General features: G+C 41.7%; 1 protein-coding gene across 1 annotated transcript; it reads right to left on the reverse strand.

The window, feature by feature from the left end:
* Positions 1 to 7,328: 7,328 nt before the first annotated feature.
* Positions 7,329 to 18,859, reverse strand: MGARP (mitochondria localized glutamic acid rich protein). The gene is made up of 4 exons (XM_080797167.1): positions 18,735 to 18,859; positions 14,405 to 14,508; positions 10,070 to 10,163; positions 7,329 to 8,159 (listed from the first exon to the last, which is right to left on the reverse strand). The coding sequence occupies exons 1-4, from the start codon at positions 18,814 to 18,816 to the stop codon at positions 7,711 to 7,713; spliced, it is 729 nt and encodes a 242-aa protein (XP_080653293.1). The 5' UTR covers positions 18,817 to 18,859; the 3' UTR covers positions 7,329 to 7,710.
* Between the last annotated feature and the right edge of the window lie 820 nt (positions 18,860 to 19,679).

Below are 19,679 nucleotides of genomic sequence, written 5' to 3' on the forward strand. Positions count from 1 at the left end.
CAACCCCGAGATCAAGAGCTGCCCACTCCACCAACTGAGCCAGCGAGGTGCCCCCTCACTGATTTCTAATCGGCCATAATTCTTTCCATCCTATGTGCAACTTATTTCTCAGTTCCCCATTGTTTTCCATTGGCTATTTGTTTATCCGTTCACCTAACCATCTTAACTGCTATAGCTTTACAGCTTTTTACATCTACTAGAGTAAGTTCCCACACACACCACGTCCTCCCTGTTTTAACCATATGTTTTTAGCCATATATTTATAAGACTGCAAACGATGGGGACTTGACTCATCCCCGTGTTGACATTCCACACAGTCCAGATGATGGCCACCTGGGTGCCCTGACAAGAATATGAGAAATTCTGCTTCCAATTAACACTGAGTTCTGAGGAAACAGGAATGTGACTTTTAGGGAGAAGCAGAAAATATTACTGCAACCCGAATAGCCCATAGGTAAAAAAGAGTTATGGTGATACTGGGAACCCTATTTCATTACCATTATATTCGTGGGTAAGTTTTGTTAAGTGTGTTGTCACTGGACAAGAAATGGTCTTTGCAAGGATTTATATAAGTTCTCATGTCAATTTCATTATCTTGATTTGATTTTTGAGTGAGTTTTGAGGAATAATGTGAAGATACTTCTGGATGTTTCTGTTCAGCTTTCCGCTGAGGAGAAAGCCAGTGACTGTCATGAAGAGTCCTGTTTAAACACGGGGAGCAATCTCTTCAGGAGCAGTGAAGCTAGAGTAATGTGAGGCGGCACCTGTGATTGCACTGGAATCTGCCTGCGGCTACAGTTCTCATGTAAATTGATTAATGTGGTGATGCTTGTTCTAAGGCCGCAAAGGCTTCCGGGAGGACTGTTGAACCTAACGCCTCTGCTCATTCTCTCTAGACTATTAACAAAGACATGATGGGAAAAGGTCTACATAGAAGCCTGAGCAAGATAACTTATAAATGAATGCTTTGGGGGAGGGGGAATATAAATGGAGTGAAAAATCCATTCAGAATAACAAGTGGGCTTTGTACTATGAGAAGAAAAATGTAGGCCGATTTCTTTATGGAAAAAAAACACACATTTATATGTGAGAATTTCTTCACTCCAGTTTCCATACAATCTGAGAAAATTTTGTATTTACCTGAGAAGCTACAATTATTTTAGTCAAATTGACCCTCTGAAATGTTCTCAAGATTTACGTCTTGGAATATATTTATGAAAATGCTGTTTTGAGGGGCACCTGGGTGGCTCTGTTGGTTAGGCCTCAGACTCCTAATTTCAGCTCAGGTCATGATCAAGGGGTCATGGGATTGAGCCCCATTTTTGGCTCCACACTCAGCGGGGAGTCTGCTTCTCTGCTCCCTCTGCCATCCCCTTGTTCTCTCTCTCTCTCTCAAGTAAGTTAATTAAAAAAGAAAGAAAGAAAGATATGGCTGGTTTTGTAGGTCAAAATGGCCAAATATCAACAGTTCATAGAGGTCAATTCTATATACCCAGCCATAACTCTCTGAGCCTCATGATCTCATTCAACAAACATTTACTGAGGGCCCTAATATGGTCTTTTCTTCTGAAGCAACTCCCATTCTACTTGGAGATTCTTTTTTTTTTTTTTTTTTTAAAGAGTTTATTTATTTATTTGACAGACAGAGATCACAGGTAGGCAGAGAGGCAGGCAGAGAGAGAGGAAGGGAAGCAGGCTCCCTGCTGAGCAGAGACCCGATGCGGGGCTTGATCCCAGAACCTCGGGATCATGACCCGAGCCGAAGGCAGAGGCTTAACCCACTGAGCCACCCAGGCGCCCCAACTACTTGGAGATTCTAAAGTGTAAACAAATAATTGAAAAACAGAATGATAAATGCAATGATAGAGAAGGTACAAACTGACACAAAGGAACTTATGAAAGATCCAGCTCAGTCCAGTGAGGAAAGGTGTTGCAAAGCCAGCGGTGTTTGAGCTGAGTAACTGGAAAGCAGCTGAGCCAGTTGAGGAACTGGGAGTGTCTTTCTAGGTGGAGAGAACTACATGTACAAATCTTTGAGGCATAAAACAGGATGCCAAGTTCAAGTAACAATGCTGTTAAATCATGTCGGCTGTTTGGGTCAAAGCTAGACACTGCAGGAAAATAGGAGTGCCGACAAAAGATAAGAATGGAGAGAGGTTGAACAGGTGTGGTTTGTGGTGGGTCTCAGAGTAAGAATATTGACTGTGAAGTAATATCAAATTTAAATGTCCTCAATTGGATACTGGTGGGCTAGTGAAAAGCTTCAAACTGGGAGGCAACATGCTAAACTTATCTTTCAGAAGGAAAACTCTGTAAATGGAATGATAGGGAGACTCGCTGAGGGGCTACAGATATGAGGAACTGAGCTAAGGTGACAGTTTAGAGACTGTATGGGGATGGAAAGGACGGTGAGGAGTGAAAGGTGTGATGGCGGTGAATTCAAAAGAGCTTAGTTTCAGAATATTTTCTACCGGGGCGCCTGGGTGGCTCAGTGGGTTAAAGCCTCTGCCTTCGGCTCGGGTCATGATCTCAGGATACTGGGATCGAGCCCCACATCGGGCTCTCTGCTCAGCGGGGAGCCTGCTTCCTCCTCTCTCTCTGCCTGCCTCTCTGCCTACTTGTGATCTTTCTCTGTCAAATAAATTAAAAAAAAAAAAAATCTTAAAAAAAAAAAGAATATTTTCTACCATTTGAGTTCTTTTTAAAAATGTTACATTTTCCTGGGGTACCTGGGTGGCTCAGTGGGTTAAGCCTCTGCCTTCAGCTTGGGTCATGATCCCAGGGTCCTGGGATTGAGCACCACATCTGGCTCTCTCCTCAGCAGGGAGCCTGCTTCCCGCCCCCGCCCCGCTCTGCCTGCCTCTCTGCCTACTTGTGATCTCTATCTGTCAAATAAATAAATAAAATATTTTTTAAAATGTTACATTTTCCTTATTGAATGTTTTAATTTGAGCAAAATAACGGGTCAAGCCTTTGTAAAATCTGCCTATGTATCTTTTTTTTTTTAAGATTTTATTTATTTATTTGACTGAGAGAGAGAGCACAGCAGGGGGAGCAGCAGAGGGAGGGAGAGCAGGGAGCCCAGTATGGGACTCAATTCCAGCACCCTGGGATCATGACCTGAGCCAAAGGCAGACGCTTAACAGACTGAGCCACCCAGGCACCCCTCTAAATATCTTAATAATAGAATAAAATCACTGCATGATTAATTCAATTATCATCTAATTGAAAGATTAATTTTCTTTTCTTTTCTTTTTTTTAGACAGAGCACCATGCACAAGGGGGGGGGTGCAGAGAGAGAGAGAGTGGGTTCGAGAATCTTAAGCAGCACGGAGCCCCACTGGGGGGTTGATCTTACAACCCCGAGATCATGACTTTCATGATCTGAGCAGAAACCAAGAGTCAGGCACCCAACTGACTGAGCCACTGGGGCGTCCCTGGAAAAATTCATTTTAAAAATCAGTTTAGGGGTGCCTGCGTGGCTCAATCAATTAAGCATCTGACTTTGGGGCAGGTCATGATCTCAAGGCCGCGGGATCAAAGTCCACGTAGGGCTCAGGGTGGAGTGGGCTTCTCCCTCTCCCTCTGCACCTCCTCCTGCTCATGCTCTCTCTCTCTCAGATAAATAAATAAATTAATTAAATATTTAAAAAATCAGTTTAGTTGGTCACTCTATGTGGCTTCTGTTTGAGACATCATAGATATAACTACAGCCTACAAATCTTCCTCTCCAAAAGAACATTCTTTCCCTAGTTCTGAGGGAAAGGATTTCTGATGTGTGAGAAAGGATTTTTATTCTTTTTTTTTTAAAGATTTTATTTATTTATTTGTCAGAGAGAGTGAGCACAGGCAGACAGAGAGGCAGGCAGAGGCAGAGGGAGAAGCAGGCTCCCTGCTGAGCAAGGAGCCCGATGTGGGACTTGATCCCAGGACGCTGGGATCATGACCTGAGCCAAAGGCAGCCGCTTAACCAACTGAGCCACCCAGGAGTCCCAGGATTTTTATTCTTAAACGGGAGTAATAATGCCCACAATGTTCTCATCTTCATGTCACCTGAAAAAGGAAAAAGCTAATTTTCTCTTCATTTTCTTCCTCCACCCCAGAAATCACCATCCATAAGAAATAATCTCAGAAAATAAAAGGTAAATTTTTACATTAGTTTAATTATTAATTTGGGCAATGATTACTTGAAATTATACATCCATATGAAAAATTTGAATAATAATACTTAACTGGCCAAATTCCTCCCATTTGTTCATGAAAACTCGCCCCAAAAGTTAAGTAAATAAATCTTTTTCTAGAAATTTCTTTAGAGAGAACTTCAACTGAGGAAAAACATTATATAATGTGCTTTATTATAATGGACAGTATTGCTTCTGGTCAACAGATGTCATCTGACAGGACAAATACTTGGCACAGAAATTACTAGCACATTCAAAAACTAATCTTTCCTGAATTCAGCTTTGACTCAGAAGCTGGCTGTGGAATACACTGCATTAGAAAATTCACGTTAAATAAAATAGAGTAGTTATTTCATATTATTCAAGACTGCTCCATACATTTCTTTCAACAGTGAAAGTAGTGTTTAAATTTCAGGAGCATGTCGTTGGTTAAAACATATGTTGTGTTTTTTATAAATTTAGTCCTCTTTTATATCCCTGTCTTCATCAAAGAGAACTTGGTTATCTGATTCTACTGCCATTGTTAATCTTTTGTAATTGGTTTCATATTCCAAGCCCCACTCTATACCACTTTGACTTTGTTAAGGTATATTTTGAATTTTATCAAAATCAGCCAATGATCTAATAAATACTGTTTGTGAAATACTGTTGTTAAACTTGCATCACATTGGTTGTTAAAGTCTAAAAAAGGCTAATAAAATATAGTTTGCTTTTGGACTTGATAGCTGCTGTTTCAAAAGGTTGTTTGTTCTAAATAAATACTGGACTTTAAAAGGAAAAAAAACCCTTCTGTATATAGTCACACTTGGCATTGAGTAGTTCTAAAATTCTTTTCAGAAAAGGCAACAATTGGCCAGAAGGTAAAGCCGGACAAATTCTGGATCTGTGGGGTACAGCTCATTCTTTCATCATCCCTGTTGAAGAATGTGACAGGCAACAACACAAAAGCTAGTCTGCATCAAATTCAAAGTTAAGCTTTATTTCCTAACTATCTTAACTACGTATTGCTGCTTACAGTGCCCCAACTGCATGGCTTAGTACACAACCCTCTGATTTGCTCACAATTTTATGGATCAGCAATTTGGTCTGGGTGTTCAGCTGGCTGGTTCTTACTTGTTCTTGCCTGGGATCTCTCGATTGCAGTCGTCTGGCATGGCGGCTGAAACTGGAGGGTCTAGGATGGCCTCACTCATGTATCTGGGGTTAGCGCTAGCTAGGGATGGGGCCCCTCTCTCCCTAAGGTCTCTTATTCTCATGGAGACCATACGGTAGTCTCAAGGTTCCAAGCAAATGAGAAGTCTCACAAAATCACTTCCACGGCATTCCATCAAAGCAAGGTACAAGGCAAGTTAAATTCAAGGAGATGGAAAAATAGTCTTCACCCCTTGATGGAAAGAGATATAAAGGCATAATTCATTGGAGTGTATGTGGAAAGACTATGTGACTGTTTTTTCCCAGTCTACCACACTAACGGCTCAAAATTCACAAATGATATGGAAAAAGATTGATTATATAAAAATTAAAGAAAAAATCCCTTGTACTACAAAAACACCATAAGTAAAGTAAGAAGATGAATGACAAACTTGGAAAATACTTTTAATTTATATCAGACAAAGTTTGCTATCTCTAGTACAGAAAACTTTCTTAAAAATAGAAAAGTAAAGGACTAACAACACTATAAAAAAATGCATTGAAGGGGCACCTGGGTGGCTTGGTTGGTTAAGCCTCTGACTGATTTCAGCTGGGGTCATGATCTCAGTGTTGTGAGATGGAGCCCTGCGGTGGGCTCTGTGCTGGGCGTCAAGTCTGTTCATGATTCTCTCTCTCCCTCTCCCTCTGCCAGCACCCCCACTCTATCTCCCAAAATTTAAAAAAAATGCGTTGGGAGATATGAACAGAAACTTTGCAGAAAAAGAAATGTACATTGCCCTTAACCAAATGAAAAAAGGTTCAACCTCACTCTTAATAAAGAAAGCGCAAATTAAAATCATGCTGAGATACAAGTTTTCATCTATCACACGTATCAAAAATCCAAATGTTTGGGGTGCCTGGGTGGCTCAGTGGGTTAAGCCTCTGCCTTCGGCTCGGGTCATGATCTCAGGGTCCTGGGATCGAGCCCCTCATCGGGCTCTCTGCTCAGCGGGGAGCCTGCTCCCCACCCCCCCGCCTGCCTCTCCGTCTACTTGTGGTGTCTCTCTCTCTCTCTCTCTCTGTCAAATAAATAAATAAAATCTTTAAAAAAAAATCCAAATGTTTGACAATACACTCTGACAGGAAACAGGCACTCACATACATTGTTACTTTGGGAATACAAAATAGTATGACTCCTATGGAAGGACTTTTGCAATAGATAGCAAAAGTACTTACACATTTGATCTAGCAATCTCTCTTTCAGAAATCTATCCTAGTGAAACACTGGTAAAAATGCAAAAAGACATTTTGCGGAAGCTTATTCAATGCAGCAGTATTTGCGATTGCAAGTAAGAGAAACAACTCAAATGTCCATCAGTAGGAGACTGTTGAGTAAATTATGGTACCCACTCATGTAGCTCCATGCAACTGTAAAAATTAATGAGAACTAGGGGAACCTGGGTGCCTCAGTCAGTTAAGCATGTGACATTTGGTTTCAGCTCACGTCATGATCTCAGGGTTGAGGGATCAAACCCCAGGTAGGGCTCTGGGCTCAGTGGGAAGTCTGCTTGAGATTCTCTCTCTCCCTCTGCCCTTCCCCTCCCCCCCCCCGCCCTCGCTCTCTCTCTCTCTCTCTCTCTAAAATAAATAAAATCTTTTTCTTAAAAAAGATTTTATTTATTTATTTATTTGACAGAGAGAGAGAGAGGGAGATCACAAGTAGGCAGAGAGGCAGGCAGAGAGAGGGGAAGCAGGATCCCTGCTGAGCAGAGAGCCTGATGCAGGGCTGGATCCCAGGACCCTGAAATCATGACCTGAGACAAAGGCAGAGGCTCAACCCACTGAGCCACCCAGGTGCTCCAATATGTTTTTTTTTTTCATTGTTCATGTGATGCTGTGTGTATGTTAATATACAATCAGTATTATAACCTATATTTTATATTATACATGATCTTTAATATTATAGACTATAGATCATTTATACATTAAACATTAGTGAATAAAAACAGAAGCACTAATGACTTTCCAACTTTATTTAAATGAGTTCAAATCAAAACTCAAGAATCTAGATTAACATACATTAAGGTACAGGTATAGCAAAATTAAAGTGAATGCAGATTGTACAGAAAGCTCAATTCCTATGATATAAAACTGAAATACAAAGATGGAACTCCGTGAGCTCTTTACTGAAATGTCATATTCTGATCTCAGAGAGCAGGAAACTATTCACACCCATAAAATCTCAAAGTCTCTCAATCCCCAAGTCTATCAGTAGATACCAGAAATCCTCAAGTTTTCTAGCAAAGAAGCCTGTCCTAAAACTATGATGACTGAAACTACAAAAGCACCTATCAGACACGATGGCATTTTTTTGGCTAAAGGGTCGGTCAGCAAGAGATTAGCCTTGAGCCGGGGCGTGGGCGTCGGAACCAACGCTGCCTTCCTCCTGTAAATCATCCCCAGCAGAGGATTCTGATTCAACGGGAGGACTCTTTTCTTCTCGTTCAGCATTTCCACCAGCGCTTTCCTTGTCTGCTGTCCCTTTATCATCATTTCCAGCAACAGCTCCAACCTGAGCTGCATTCTGAACCTCTGGGGGCGTTTCGGCGCTGGCTTCTGCGGTGGCGCCCAGCGCGGCGTCCGTCGCCTCTGCCCCCACTTTAGCACCGACCGCGTCCGGCTCCCCGGCAGTGGCCTCCACATCCCCGGGACAGGCTGAAGCCTCCTCTACCGCTGCAGCTGTAACATCTGGAGTGTCTTCCGCATCTACCTCCAGGACTTCCGGGGCAGACACTTCACACACGTCTGAACTTGCTTTCTCCGCTCCCGCCACGTTCTCATTTTCACCTTTAAGATTTAGTCCATTAAGCAAAGGGTTAATTTAAAGAGCATGGGAACATAGCGGAAGTCCGCGAAGTCATTTTTTTTAAAAAAGATGTTTATTTATTTTTTTGACAGAGATCACAGTAGGCAGAGGCAGGCGGTGGGTGGGGGGTGGGGGGGGGAGTAGGCTCCCTGCTGAGCAGAGAGCCCGATGCGGGGCTCGATTCCAGGACCCTGAGATCACTACTCCAGCTGAAGGCAGAGGCTTTAACCCACTGAGCCACCCAGGCGCCCCCCCGCCCCCCGCCGCGCAGTCATTTTTTTTTTTTTAAATGAGACAAAGCTATCTGTACTGATATGAAATGCTCTTCAAGGTAGCCTGTTAAATGAAAAAAGCAAGAAAAAGAGCAATGTATACCGACTGTTACTATTTGTGCTAGGACAAAAGGAGGCAAGGTATATCCAGATAGTTTTTATTTGCAAAGACTCTCTAGGAGGATACAAAGAAGCTGGTATTATTGATTAGCTCTGGGGAGAAAAAAATGGGCATCTGGTTTTTCATAGCCCTTTTGAATCTGTTAAACTTTAAAAAAATTTACAAATACTATTTATATAAATACAAAGAACATGAAAATAAACAGCCAACCTTTCATGTGAAGTAGCATGGAAAAGCAGTCAACTCACTAGTTGATGACTGAGCAATCACTATCCTCTTTCAACCTCAGTTTTATCATCTGTAAAATGGGGAGATCAATAATATCTGCCTCAAAGAGCTATTGTGAGGACTGACTAAAATTATGGTATGACAAGGGGTTTAAAACCAAAAGTGCAGGGGTGCCTGGGTTGTTCAGTTGGTTAAGTGTCTGCCTTTGGCTCAGATCATGATCCCAGAGTCCTGGGATCGAGCCCCACTTTGGGCTCCCTGCCCAGTGCTCTCTAACTCTCTCAAATAAACAAATAAATAAAATCTTAAAAAAAAAACAAAACCAAAAAAACCCACAAAAGTGCCAGGCACCTGGGTGGCTCAGTAGGTTAAGCACCCGATTCTTGGTTTTGGCTCAGGTCATGATCTCAGGGTTTTGAGATTGAGCCCCTCAGTGGGCTCCAGGCTTATCGGGGAGTCTGTATGGGATTCTCTCTCTCCCTCTGACCACTCCCCAAATAAATAAATAAATAAATAAATAAATAGTGCTATGGAAATGATGAATTTTATTATTATTACAATCAGCTTTCTCGTGATTCTATTCAGTAATATTTATTGATGATATTCCATTTCTTAATATTGTCATGACTAAAAGGCTCAGATTGGTTCGTAAGTAGCTAGTATCTGTCCCTAAATAGTAATCATAGTAATCGATAGTAATAGCATTATAATTGAGATGAAAAAAGTATTCAAAGCAAGCAGTTTAAGGCAAAAAAATATACATTAGGGTGAAAATGTAAAGTTTGTGTTCTAGTAGTTGCCATTTTATCATCAGATCAACTCAGGGACTTAATAGACATGATTGATTGTACTAATGTCAAATACACTTTGGGCAAAGACACATGGGCAATTTTAGCCAAAACTGAAACAAAAATTAGTTTTATGATTTAAAAAAAATAATGAGGGAAACGAGCTGCAGAGAGAGACAGATACTAAAATTATGCCCACCTGAATGGAAGCCTGGGTAGGGGAAAAGTAATATTACCAAACAAAGATTCAAAGTCACTGGTCAGCAGTACAAATGTAAAAGGTTTCATTTATCTAATGCACTCATCCAAAACATATAACAATATTCTTTAGGTTTTGGTTGGGCTTTCCCTTTCCGAATGGACTTCTGCCCAAAGCCATTCTGTCAAGTTAGTAAAGAAGCTGAAAGCAAATAGTGTTCATAGCTAGACTAAGATCATGGAAATCAGTGTATCAAGGGAAAAAAATAATAAATCCACTTTACCTTGAAGTGGATGTAACTCTGCTTTGTTTTTTTCTTTCAAATTTGTTACACGTTCCGTGTGTTTGGCTTGCTCTGATGTGATCCTCCTGTAAGTCTGAAAGTAAATGTGCGCTTAAGTTTCTTTCTTGAGCTCTAAAATTCAACACGCCAATCTCAAAAGTATATATAATTCAAAGAAGAGAAACCAATGTACACCAGCATGCTTTTGCTTCTCCTTTGGAAATTTTTGCTACTAAGTGGAACACTTTACAAAGGAAAAAAAAAAATGCTCTAACGGGAGTCAACGATAATAGAAAAACACACTGCAGATACAAAGATGAAGACAAAGAAGGAAAAACAAATCATGCTAGAACCAAAATACTCTGACAAGCATTTATAGATACCCCCTGGCATTTATCCCAGAGAAATGGCAACTTATACGCACACAAAAACCCGTACACAAATGTTCATGGTTGCTTTATTTGTAACATCCAAAAGCTGGAATCTGGCTGGGGGGGGGGGGTTGCTACAACAGGTGAACAGTTACGCAAACTGTGGTACACCCATAACTTGGAATGCTACTCAGGATTAAAAAGGAATGAACTCTCAATACAGATATAACAATTTGGATGAATCTCCAGGTAATTATGCTGAGTGAAAAAAGCCAGTCTCAAAAGGCTGTATACCTCATGATTCCATTTATGTAACATTCTTGAAATGGAAAGTTGTACACCTAGAGAACAGATTTGTGGTTGCCAGGGCTAGGAAGAAGGGAGGAGAGGACAAAAAAGACCGAGGGCAATTATAAAGGACTACACAAGAGATCCTACGTCCTGACAGCAGTAGTGAATACATGAATCTACACTTGACACGACTGCCTGGAATGAAATACACATGTGTGTGTGCATGTGTGTGCACGTGAGCACACACACACAAAGTGCAAGTGAAAGTGGTGAAATATGAATAAGGACAGTGGATTTTATCCATGTCCACTTCCTGGTTGTGATACTGGGTTATCGCGATAAAAGATCTTAATCACCAGAAGAAATGAGGCGAAGATTCTGTGAGATCTCTCTGTATTAGCTCTCATAACCGCATGTGAAACTCAATCACCTCGTAACCAAAAGTTTGAAAAAAATCTTCCAAAACAGCATATTTGTAGACCCTAATGAAGATTCCTTAAGGAAGCTAGGGTTTTTCCTTAAAAGCAGAACTATGACCTGACCATCTGTTATTTCAGAAACAGAATCGGGAATAAAAGCTTAGCAGTAGGATTACGGATTTTTAAGATTTGCCTTTTATATACGTGTTCTCTAAATTGTTAATAACCAAAACCCACATATCTTATTAAAAATTATACTTTGCAAATTACAAACCATTTTAGAGCAAGTTAGAATTAGACTGTGAAAATGGAAAATCTATAACCGCAGGGGTGGAAATGATACTGAAGTGGCCCTAACAAATCTGGCAGAGTTTGGTGAATTCAGGCTTGAATCATCTGGGTTTCAAAGGATCAGCAGGAATGATGGTCATCAATCCGGATGAGAGCAGGGGATCCTTTCCTGGCAGGGTGGAAGCTCCTGAGAGCTTAAACCACTATGCTGAGTCGACATGCTCCACACTCAGTATACGAAAGCTGAGTCTGGCCATCTCAGCAGTGACAGCCCAAGGAACATTGCTTTTTTGTTGTTCAAGGGACTAAAACACAAGATGAGAAGAAAGGCTAGTTCAGGCAGAATCGAAGAGATGAGGATATTGGAATGATTCACACTCATGTGTAGCCTGGAGAATTTAATTTTCCAAATCAAAGGTGGTCATACACAGAGTAGAAAAAAGGCCTGGGGTGCCTGCGTGGCTCAGTGGGTTAAAGCCTGTGCCTTCGGCTCAGGTCATGATCTCAGGGTCCTGGGATCCAGTCCCGCATCGGGCTCCCTGCTTGGCGGGGAGCCTGCTTCCCCCCCCCCTCTCTCTGCCTGCCTCTCTGCCTACTTGTGATCTCTGTCTGTCAAATAAATAAATAAATAAAAAGATATCTCAAAAAAGAGAAGAAAAGAAAAAAGTCCTATCAGAAAAGGCCTTTGCACAGCCTCAAATCTAGACTTCAAAAGTTATTTCCAAATGATATCACTCATTATATGTAAGCGTTTAAAATATCCCACAAACATCTCAGATCCTCAAAAAACTGACATGACCTGGGCCTGCCTCAGAGTCTAAGAGGCCCTTATGGTAGAAGATTTTATGTGGAAATGAAAGACAGGCTGGTGACCATCTCTGGATTCCATTCAGATAAATCTAGTAGAGAACTTATTTTAGAATAGGACAAAGGGAAGGGGGGGGGCTTGAATACGGGTTTTCAAGTGCCTCACATTCTGCATTTCCACCTAACAAGAGCCTAAGATTCTTGGGAATTGAAGCTTCCTACATTCAAGAGTAAAACCACACATTCTTAGAGGTGGAAAGGGACTTGGAGCTCATGCTTTGTCCAACTCCTGCTCCCACTGTGAGAGAACAAGGCCAGAAAGGGCTCAAAGGACAGTCATTTTATAACCTTCCTGTTTATGATTGCTCTTGCAAAGAAAGATTGGACTGGAGAGATTCATGTCTGGCACTAATAAGCATAATTATGGGCATAGTGAGTTCCAGATGAAATTCCATCTATCCAGCTCCCCCTATAATCACATGGCCCAGTTCAATCTCTGTTTCTCCAATGGCCTACTTCCAACAATAGTAGCTCTGGGCAGTGAATTCAACATTAAGCAGTAGATGGTAGAAGGAAAGGAATCTGGGTATGAGTGAAAGCTGGTGGATCAGTGGAGGACGATAATATAAGTGACATATTTGAAGTTTCTGGTTTGTTGAGGCTCTCAAAATTCTGAAGATTAGGATAAGTTATTTTGGTTTGGCCATCTACATACAAACTGTTCCTAGTTATGCCTAAAAGTCCCTCTATGCATATCTCTGTAGGGTCAAACCAAAATGTAGTGACTCTTGTGTACTCTTAGGGTTTCTGAAAATTTTATATTTATTTTCCTTTTGTTCATAATGAAGATTAAATTTTGATTTAGAAAGTTTATGACAAAATGGGGAATGACTCAATAGACTTATTATTACTTATTTAATGCACAAATATTTCATCACTTTAGCTCTAAAATCATACTATCAAAAGCTTCATTTTTCAGTGATTACCTGGAAGGAGTGGGTAAAACATTCTTTTAACTTTGCATATGCCTATTTTGAATTTTTAAAAATATATGATAAATATTACCTTTTTAAAATAATGAATGTATAAAAAGATATATAAAACTAATAAAAACCATGGAGACAGTACAAAGATTTGGGGAAGGAAGAGTGAATACATGGAACACAGGGAATTTTTAGGGCACTGAAACTATTCTGTATGACACTATAATGGATATATTGTTATACATTTGTCCAAACCCATAGAATGTGCAATACCAAGAGTGAACCCTAATGTACACTATAGACTTTAGTTAGTTAATATGTAATGATATTGACTCATCAGTTGTAACAAATGTACCACACTAATGTGAGGTTGTTGATGGAGTATTCAGAGGAGATATGAGAACTCTGTACTTTCTGCTGATTTTTCTATAAACCTAAAATGCTCTAAAAAAAAAAAAATAGTCTATTGGACGCCTGGTGGCTCAGTCAGCTAAGCATCTGCCTTCATTCAGCTCAGGTCCTGATCCTGGGGTCCTGGGATAAAGCCCCACATCAGGATCCCTGCTCAGCAGAGAGCCTGTTTTTCCCTCTCCCTCATCCCCTCCCCACTACTGGTGCTCTCTCAAATAAATAAATAAAATCTTTTTAAAAATAGTCTATTAAGTTAATCTTTCAAAACGGTTCTTGTTTAAATGTTAATAATAGTACCTACCTTACAGAATTGCTGTAATTATTAAATGAGCCGTGAGTCTGTCATATGATAAACACTCATAGGTCAACTATTACTATTAGTATTTATAACAACACATTTTAAAAAAGATTTTATTTATTTTAGAGAGAGAGTGAGAGAGAGCATGAGAGGGAGGAGGGTCAAAGGGAGAAACATACTCCCCGCCCAGCAGGGAGCCTGCAGGTCTCAAACCCAGGTCTCCAGGATCATGATCTGAGCCAAAAGCAGTCATTTAACCAACTGAGCCACTCAGGTGCCCCTAATAATGTCATTTTTACTGGAAGTCACCTGTACTTGGCAGTGTATATTGTGTAAGAAATGTTGATTTCCCACCATCTTGTATATTTAATTAATCTCATGTCCTGACTTTGATAATGTTTTGAGTTTTACATAGGTCATAAAATATATGAATTCCTGAACATTATGGTTATTTAAACACTTACATAATATCCACCAGCACTGACCGTGACACCTACAACCAGATAATAGATCATATTTGATCCAGATGATCCAAACCATTTGTTAGATGACATCCAGCGAAGAGATGCTAGGAAAACAAGTTGAAACACAGTTAGCTCTACCACTTAAGCAAAACTATTTAAAATAATTATACCTTAAAAAATTTTCCCCTTCGGTGAACTATTAACATCAAGTGATTTTTAGCTTAAGGGAATACAGTATCACAAGGTAGGGTAATAATTCCATTTGACATTTTCCCAATCTCATTTGATAAGTACTTATGAAACCTGTCACCTTTGTGCTTAGCATCATGCTTTTCTTGGAAAGACTGCAGGCGTGAGTAAGGAGAAATGACAAAAGCACTGAACAATTTTAACAGTCCAACAAGATGCAAAAGAAATACATTTGCTGTATGCACTCCACTACAGGATTCAGTGGAAAAGATTATTTTTCCAAAAATTGAATTAAATACATTTGAACTGAAAACTCTCATGTTAAGTAAAACAGGTTGAAGCCCAACACATTTCTACAAATCTATAATACAAACGTCCTATGTAGACAGAAATCTTAATTTTTCTAACAAAAGCCTCTAAAAATGAGCAGATATAAGCTTGTTTAGGACAAGATGTTACAACATGGTCATGTGTGAAGGAGAAGTACAATTCTGTACAAACCAATAGAAATAAGAGTATTGTATTATTATGTCTAAATACATAAAACTTGTAAATGTCATACGCCCTCGAATTGAAATTTTTAATAATAGACTCAGAGCTAGAAAGAGCTTAAAGTTCATATAGCTCAAATTCTTTATTTTCAAGATTAAAAAAAGTAGAAACATAAATTTATTCACTCAACAAAAAAGAATTGAGCACCTACAATGTGTTTGGTCTTGTCAGAATTATTAAGGATAGAACTTTGAACAAGACATACAAGGTCCTGAGCCTCATGTAGCTCACATAGTTGAAGGAGGGAAGAAATGCACAAATAACTGAAATGCAGTGTGACAAATGCTGGAACAGAAGCAAGCAGAAGTTGCAACAATGGCATGAAAATTCAGTGAAAAACCTCAGCTAGCTGGCTTAAGGGACCTGTCATAATTAGAGAGACATCACCTGGGTTTTGAAGGAAAGTAGAGGAGACTGTCAGATTAATAAGGGGAGAGAAAATTGCACCAGAGGCAGAAGGCACAGCACATGCATGGTCAGGAGAGCTGAAAAAGTGCAAAGTAATTGGATGTGGCCTGACACACAGGGTGTGCATGAGGACTGGGGAGAACTTTTGATTTGCAGTTGCCCTAGTTACAAATCTTTGTATTAGCAATACTGGAAAGACTTCCTGTATGTGTTTTCAGTTTATATATAAACAATCGCATCTTGGAAAAAATATTTTTTTCCCAACCAATGTAGCCAAAGAGGTTATCTTGAGAGGGTATGGCTTTGACCTGTAGTGGGGCTTTTGTTGGTTTAAAAATACACCTGTTGGGGCGCCTGGGTGGCTCAGTGGGTTAAAGCCGCTGCCTTCAGCTCGGGTCATGATCCCAGCGTCCTGGGATCTAGCCCCGCATCGGGCTCTCTGCTCAGCGGGGAGCCTGCTTCCTCCCTTCTCTCTCTGCCTGCCTCTCTGCCTGCTTGTGATCTGTCTGTCAAATAAATAAATAAAATCTTTAAAAAAAAATACACCTGTTACTAAACAGGGAATATGTAGCTTCTGTAGTTGTCAACCAGACATAAATATCAAAAAGATTATTTTAAATAGGAAGCAATAAAGAAAATCATCAGAGATGTAAGTAAAGACTTAAACACAAATACAATTATGACAATTAAAAGAGCAATGAGGGGCGCCTGGGTGGCTCTGTGGGTTAAAGCCTGTGCCTTCGGCTCAGGTCATGATCTCAGGGTCCTGGGATCAAGCCCCACATTGGGCTCTCTGCTCAGTGGGGAGCCTGTTTACCCCTCTCTCTCTGCCTGCCTCTCTGCCTACTTGTGATCTCTGTCAAATAAATTTTTTAAAAAAATCTTAAAAAAAATAAAAGAGAAATGAAATGGGAAATAAATATTTAATAAAGATTAATTAGTTAAATTAAATGGATGTAATGTGAAATAGATATTAGAAGTTTTGCAGGAGAATATTTGCTTACCTGAGAAAATATTTACAATATAGTAAATGCAAATTTATAGCAAAATAATTTATACAGGGCTATCTCAGTTTGTGGAAGCAATGTGCACAAGAATAAAATGCAAGAGGAAAAAAGTTCTGGAACATTATATATACTAAAATGTAAATGGTGGTATTCTCTGAGTGGCAGGATTACAGGTGACCTCTCTTTTGCCTTTCTGCGTTCCTTCCAATGATCTACTACAAACCCCAATTATTTACTCATCAAAAAGTTACATTTTTAAAAAGCAAAAGCCTGAGAACACAATTTGGTGAGGCACAGCTAAAATTTTACTCTTCAGTTCATCAAAACAGAAAGTACCAACAAAAAGGTCAATTAATCTCCATGACTGAAGCCAGATTCCCGGTCAATAATAGTTCTTAAAATACATAAACAAATCATTGCTACGAAAAAAAGTAATTAGATGAAAATGAGAGAAAGATCAGTGCTGCTACAGCCAGTATTGCTAACTGTCGATTTAAAATGTCTAACCTGCTTTTCTTTTACCCCAAGTTGGGGAAGAAATTATCTGAAATGGGTCGCTACAAAAGAGGTGTGTGTGTTTGTGCCTTTAGCCGGTGGTGCATGCGGAAGATAACGCCAAAGGCCACGGTCAGGGGCCTCATCCTTCTCCCCTCCCCACCCCCAATCACAACGGCCTCGTTATCTTCCGAAGTTTAAAATTAATGGGTTCTACTTCGTTAGTGAAAAAATGCTCTTACTCAGTATAAAGATCAAGGAAAACGAAGATGCTTTATTCTGCTATCGGTGAAGCAAAGACTTCCTACCAGTTTTTTGAGAGAAAAATAAAGCTATCTGGACAGACCTCCCTTCCCTCCCACCGCCATCACCACCACAGGCCTAATCAAAGTGGAGGGGGGGAACTTGGCCCATGGAATCTTCCGCGGGAGTATTTCCTTCTCTGTCGGCTCCAATGCACGCTCTGGGCTAAACTACCTCACAAGCCTTAGGAAGTGAGGCCAAGTGCGAGGAGAACTAAGAACTTTCCAAGAGGTTGTCCAAGAGCCGCTGGGCTAAGCAGGACGGCAAAGACAGGGGAGACGGAGGAGGTCTGGGAAGGAGCCGCTGGGGCAGAACTGCACAGGAGCGCGAAGCCCGCCCGCAGCGGGGAGGAAAACACGCATGCCCACCCTTATTAAGCCCCTACAGTGTTCCGGGCACTATAATAGGCGCTTTTGTATTTTCCAAGTTTTAGTTGAAAGGCTTCCAGCGTGGGCGCCTGGGTGGCTCGGTTGGTTAAGCGACTGCCTTCGGCTCAGGTCACGATCCCAGAGCCGCAGGATCGAGTCCCACATCGGGCTCCCAGCTCGACGGGGAGCCTGCTTCTCCCTTTGATCTTCTCCCCTCTCATGCTCTCTCTCACTCTCTCTCCCTAAATAAACACAATTAAAAAAAAAAAAAAAAAGAGCTTCCAGCTTGAACCGCAACTTCCCCCTTTAGGAAATTTCCGATTCCCTCTTCCCGTGCATCGCCAAATCTAAAGGTGACAGATACCGGGAAGGCTGGGCGGAACTGGTGGATAGCTCCCGGTTTCTGCGCAGCCCCAGGGAAAGTGCTTCGAAGGCTCCTAGAGTTCCCGGCTGCGGAGCCGCGGACAAGCCATAAATTTATTTACTCGGGGCATTTAGCCAACATTCAGTGGGCCCGCACTCCCTCCCGCGCCCTGCCTGGCTCCATCGTGCCACCCGTTCCTCTTTTTCCTCGTGAAGTTGGAGAGCGCGCAGGTCCCTACACTAATAAAAGGAGTAAGCTACGCGGGCGTTAGCCAGCCATTTTTCTAAGCGCTTTTAACGGCGTATTAACTCATTAAAACTCACAACCATTATTGTCCCCATTTTAGAAATGAGGAAACAGGTGAAATCCCTTGCCCAATCAAGATTCGAACCCACGAAGTCTAGTCCGGATTCCGAAGCCGCGCTAGAAAGGTTGCCTACTATCCAAGTCTTCGAGAACATCGGGGCGTCCTCCCCGCGACTTTCCTCCATTTCTCCCCCAGCCCCAATCCCAGGCTTCTGCCCTCGGACCGGGTTTGTCCCCCGCACCTCCCGGGTGCCGGCGGGCACGGGGACCCCGGCAAATCTGCGCGTGATAAGCCCGTCCTCTTCAGGCTTGGACGCCGGGGCCAGCGCGGTACTCACCGTCCTTCCGGAGCGGCGCGGGGCCGGAGGGCGCCCTCAGGGGCAGCGCCAGCGTCTTGGAGACCGCCCTGCGGAGATACATCGCCCCCGCTTCCCGCAGCGCCGCAGACTCTGCTGCAGGCTCGCGCTGCGGGGCGCGGGGAGCCGGGGCGAGCTCCGCCCCGGGGAGGAGCGCGGACCCCTGCCCAGCCCCGCCCGTGTGCCCCCGGGAGGTGGGGACGGGTTGTTCGCCCGCTTCTTCCTCCCCCAACCCAATCTCCCGACTTTGTTGCTCTCTCCCGGGTCCGAAAAACTAGCTGTACGCGCCTTCTCAGAAAAGGGATCGGCAACCGAGAAGTCACCATCACCCGCCGAACTCCGGCGAACAGGCTGGAAATGGTTTAGGGACTTGCATCGTGAATAAGATAGACATGGTTTATCATGTCGGTTGTAGTCTGAACCCATTTTAAGTCACACTCCCCGTTAGCTTTCCTAGGAGTGGAAAAAGCAGCTGGAAGTTTCCGGGAGGTGGAATGAGGAGAGGAGTAGCCTCAGCCTTCCGTTAGTGCGCTGGGTGATGTTCAGAATCGTAAGAAAATCCCCAGGAATAGTTGACTCTCTAGGCAATTCACTGTTACAAAAACTTTGAATATAAACTCCGAAATGCTGTACATTCCTGTATGGGTTGTGAAATGAGTATTTCCACATGAACTAAAAGTGCTGAATTATTAGTTTCTTCCCCCCAGATTTCAATTTCTTGCTTCATGGTGGCTACAGGAATTTGTCATGATTCAAATATGGAAACCAATAATTTATGCTTATCACATTGTCTAAATGATTAATTTTGGAAGGCACGTTCCCTCCTATAACAATCCCTCATATGTGTTTGGCACTTGATAGTTTATAAAGCATTTGCACATATATTATCTCTTTTAATTCTCGTTTCAACTCTCTGAGGAAGATAGT

The sequence above is a fragment of the Martes martes genome (assembly GCF_963455335.1).
Source record: "Martes martes genome assembly, chromosome: 2".
Taxonomy (NCBI): Eukaryota; Metazoa; Chordata; class Mammalia; order Carnivora; family Mustelidae; genus Martes; species Martes martes.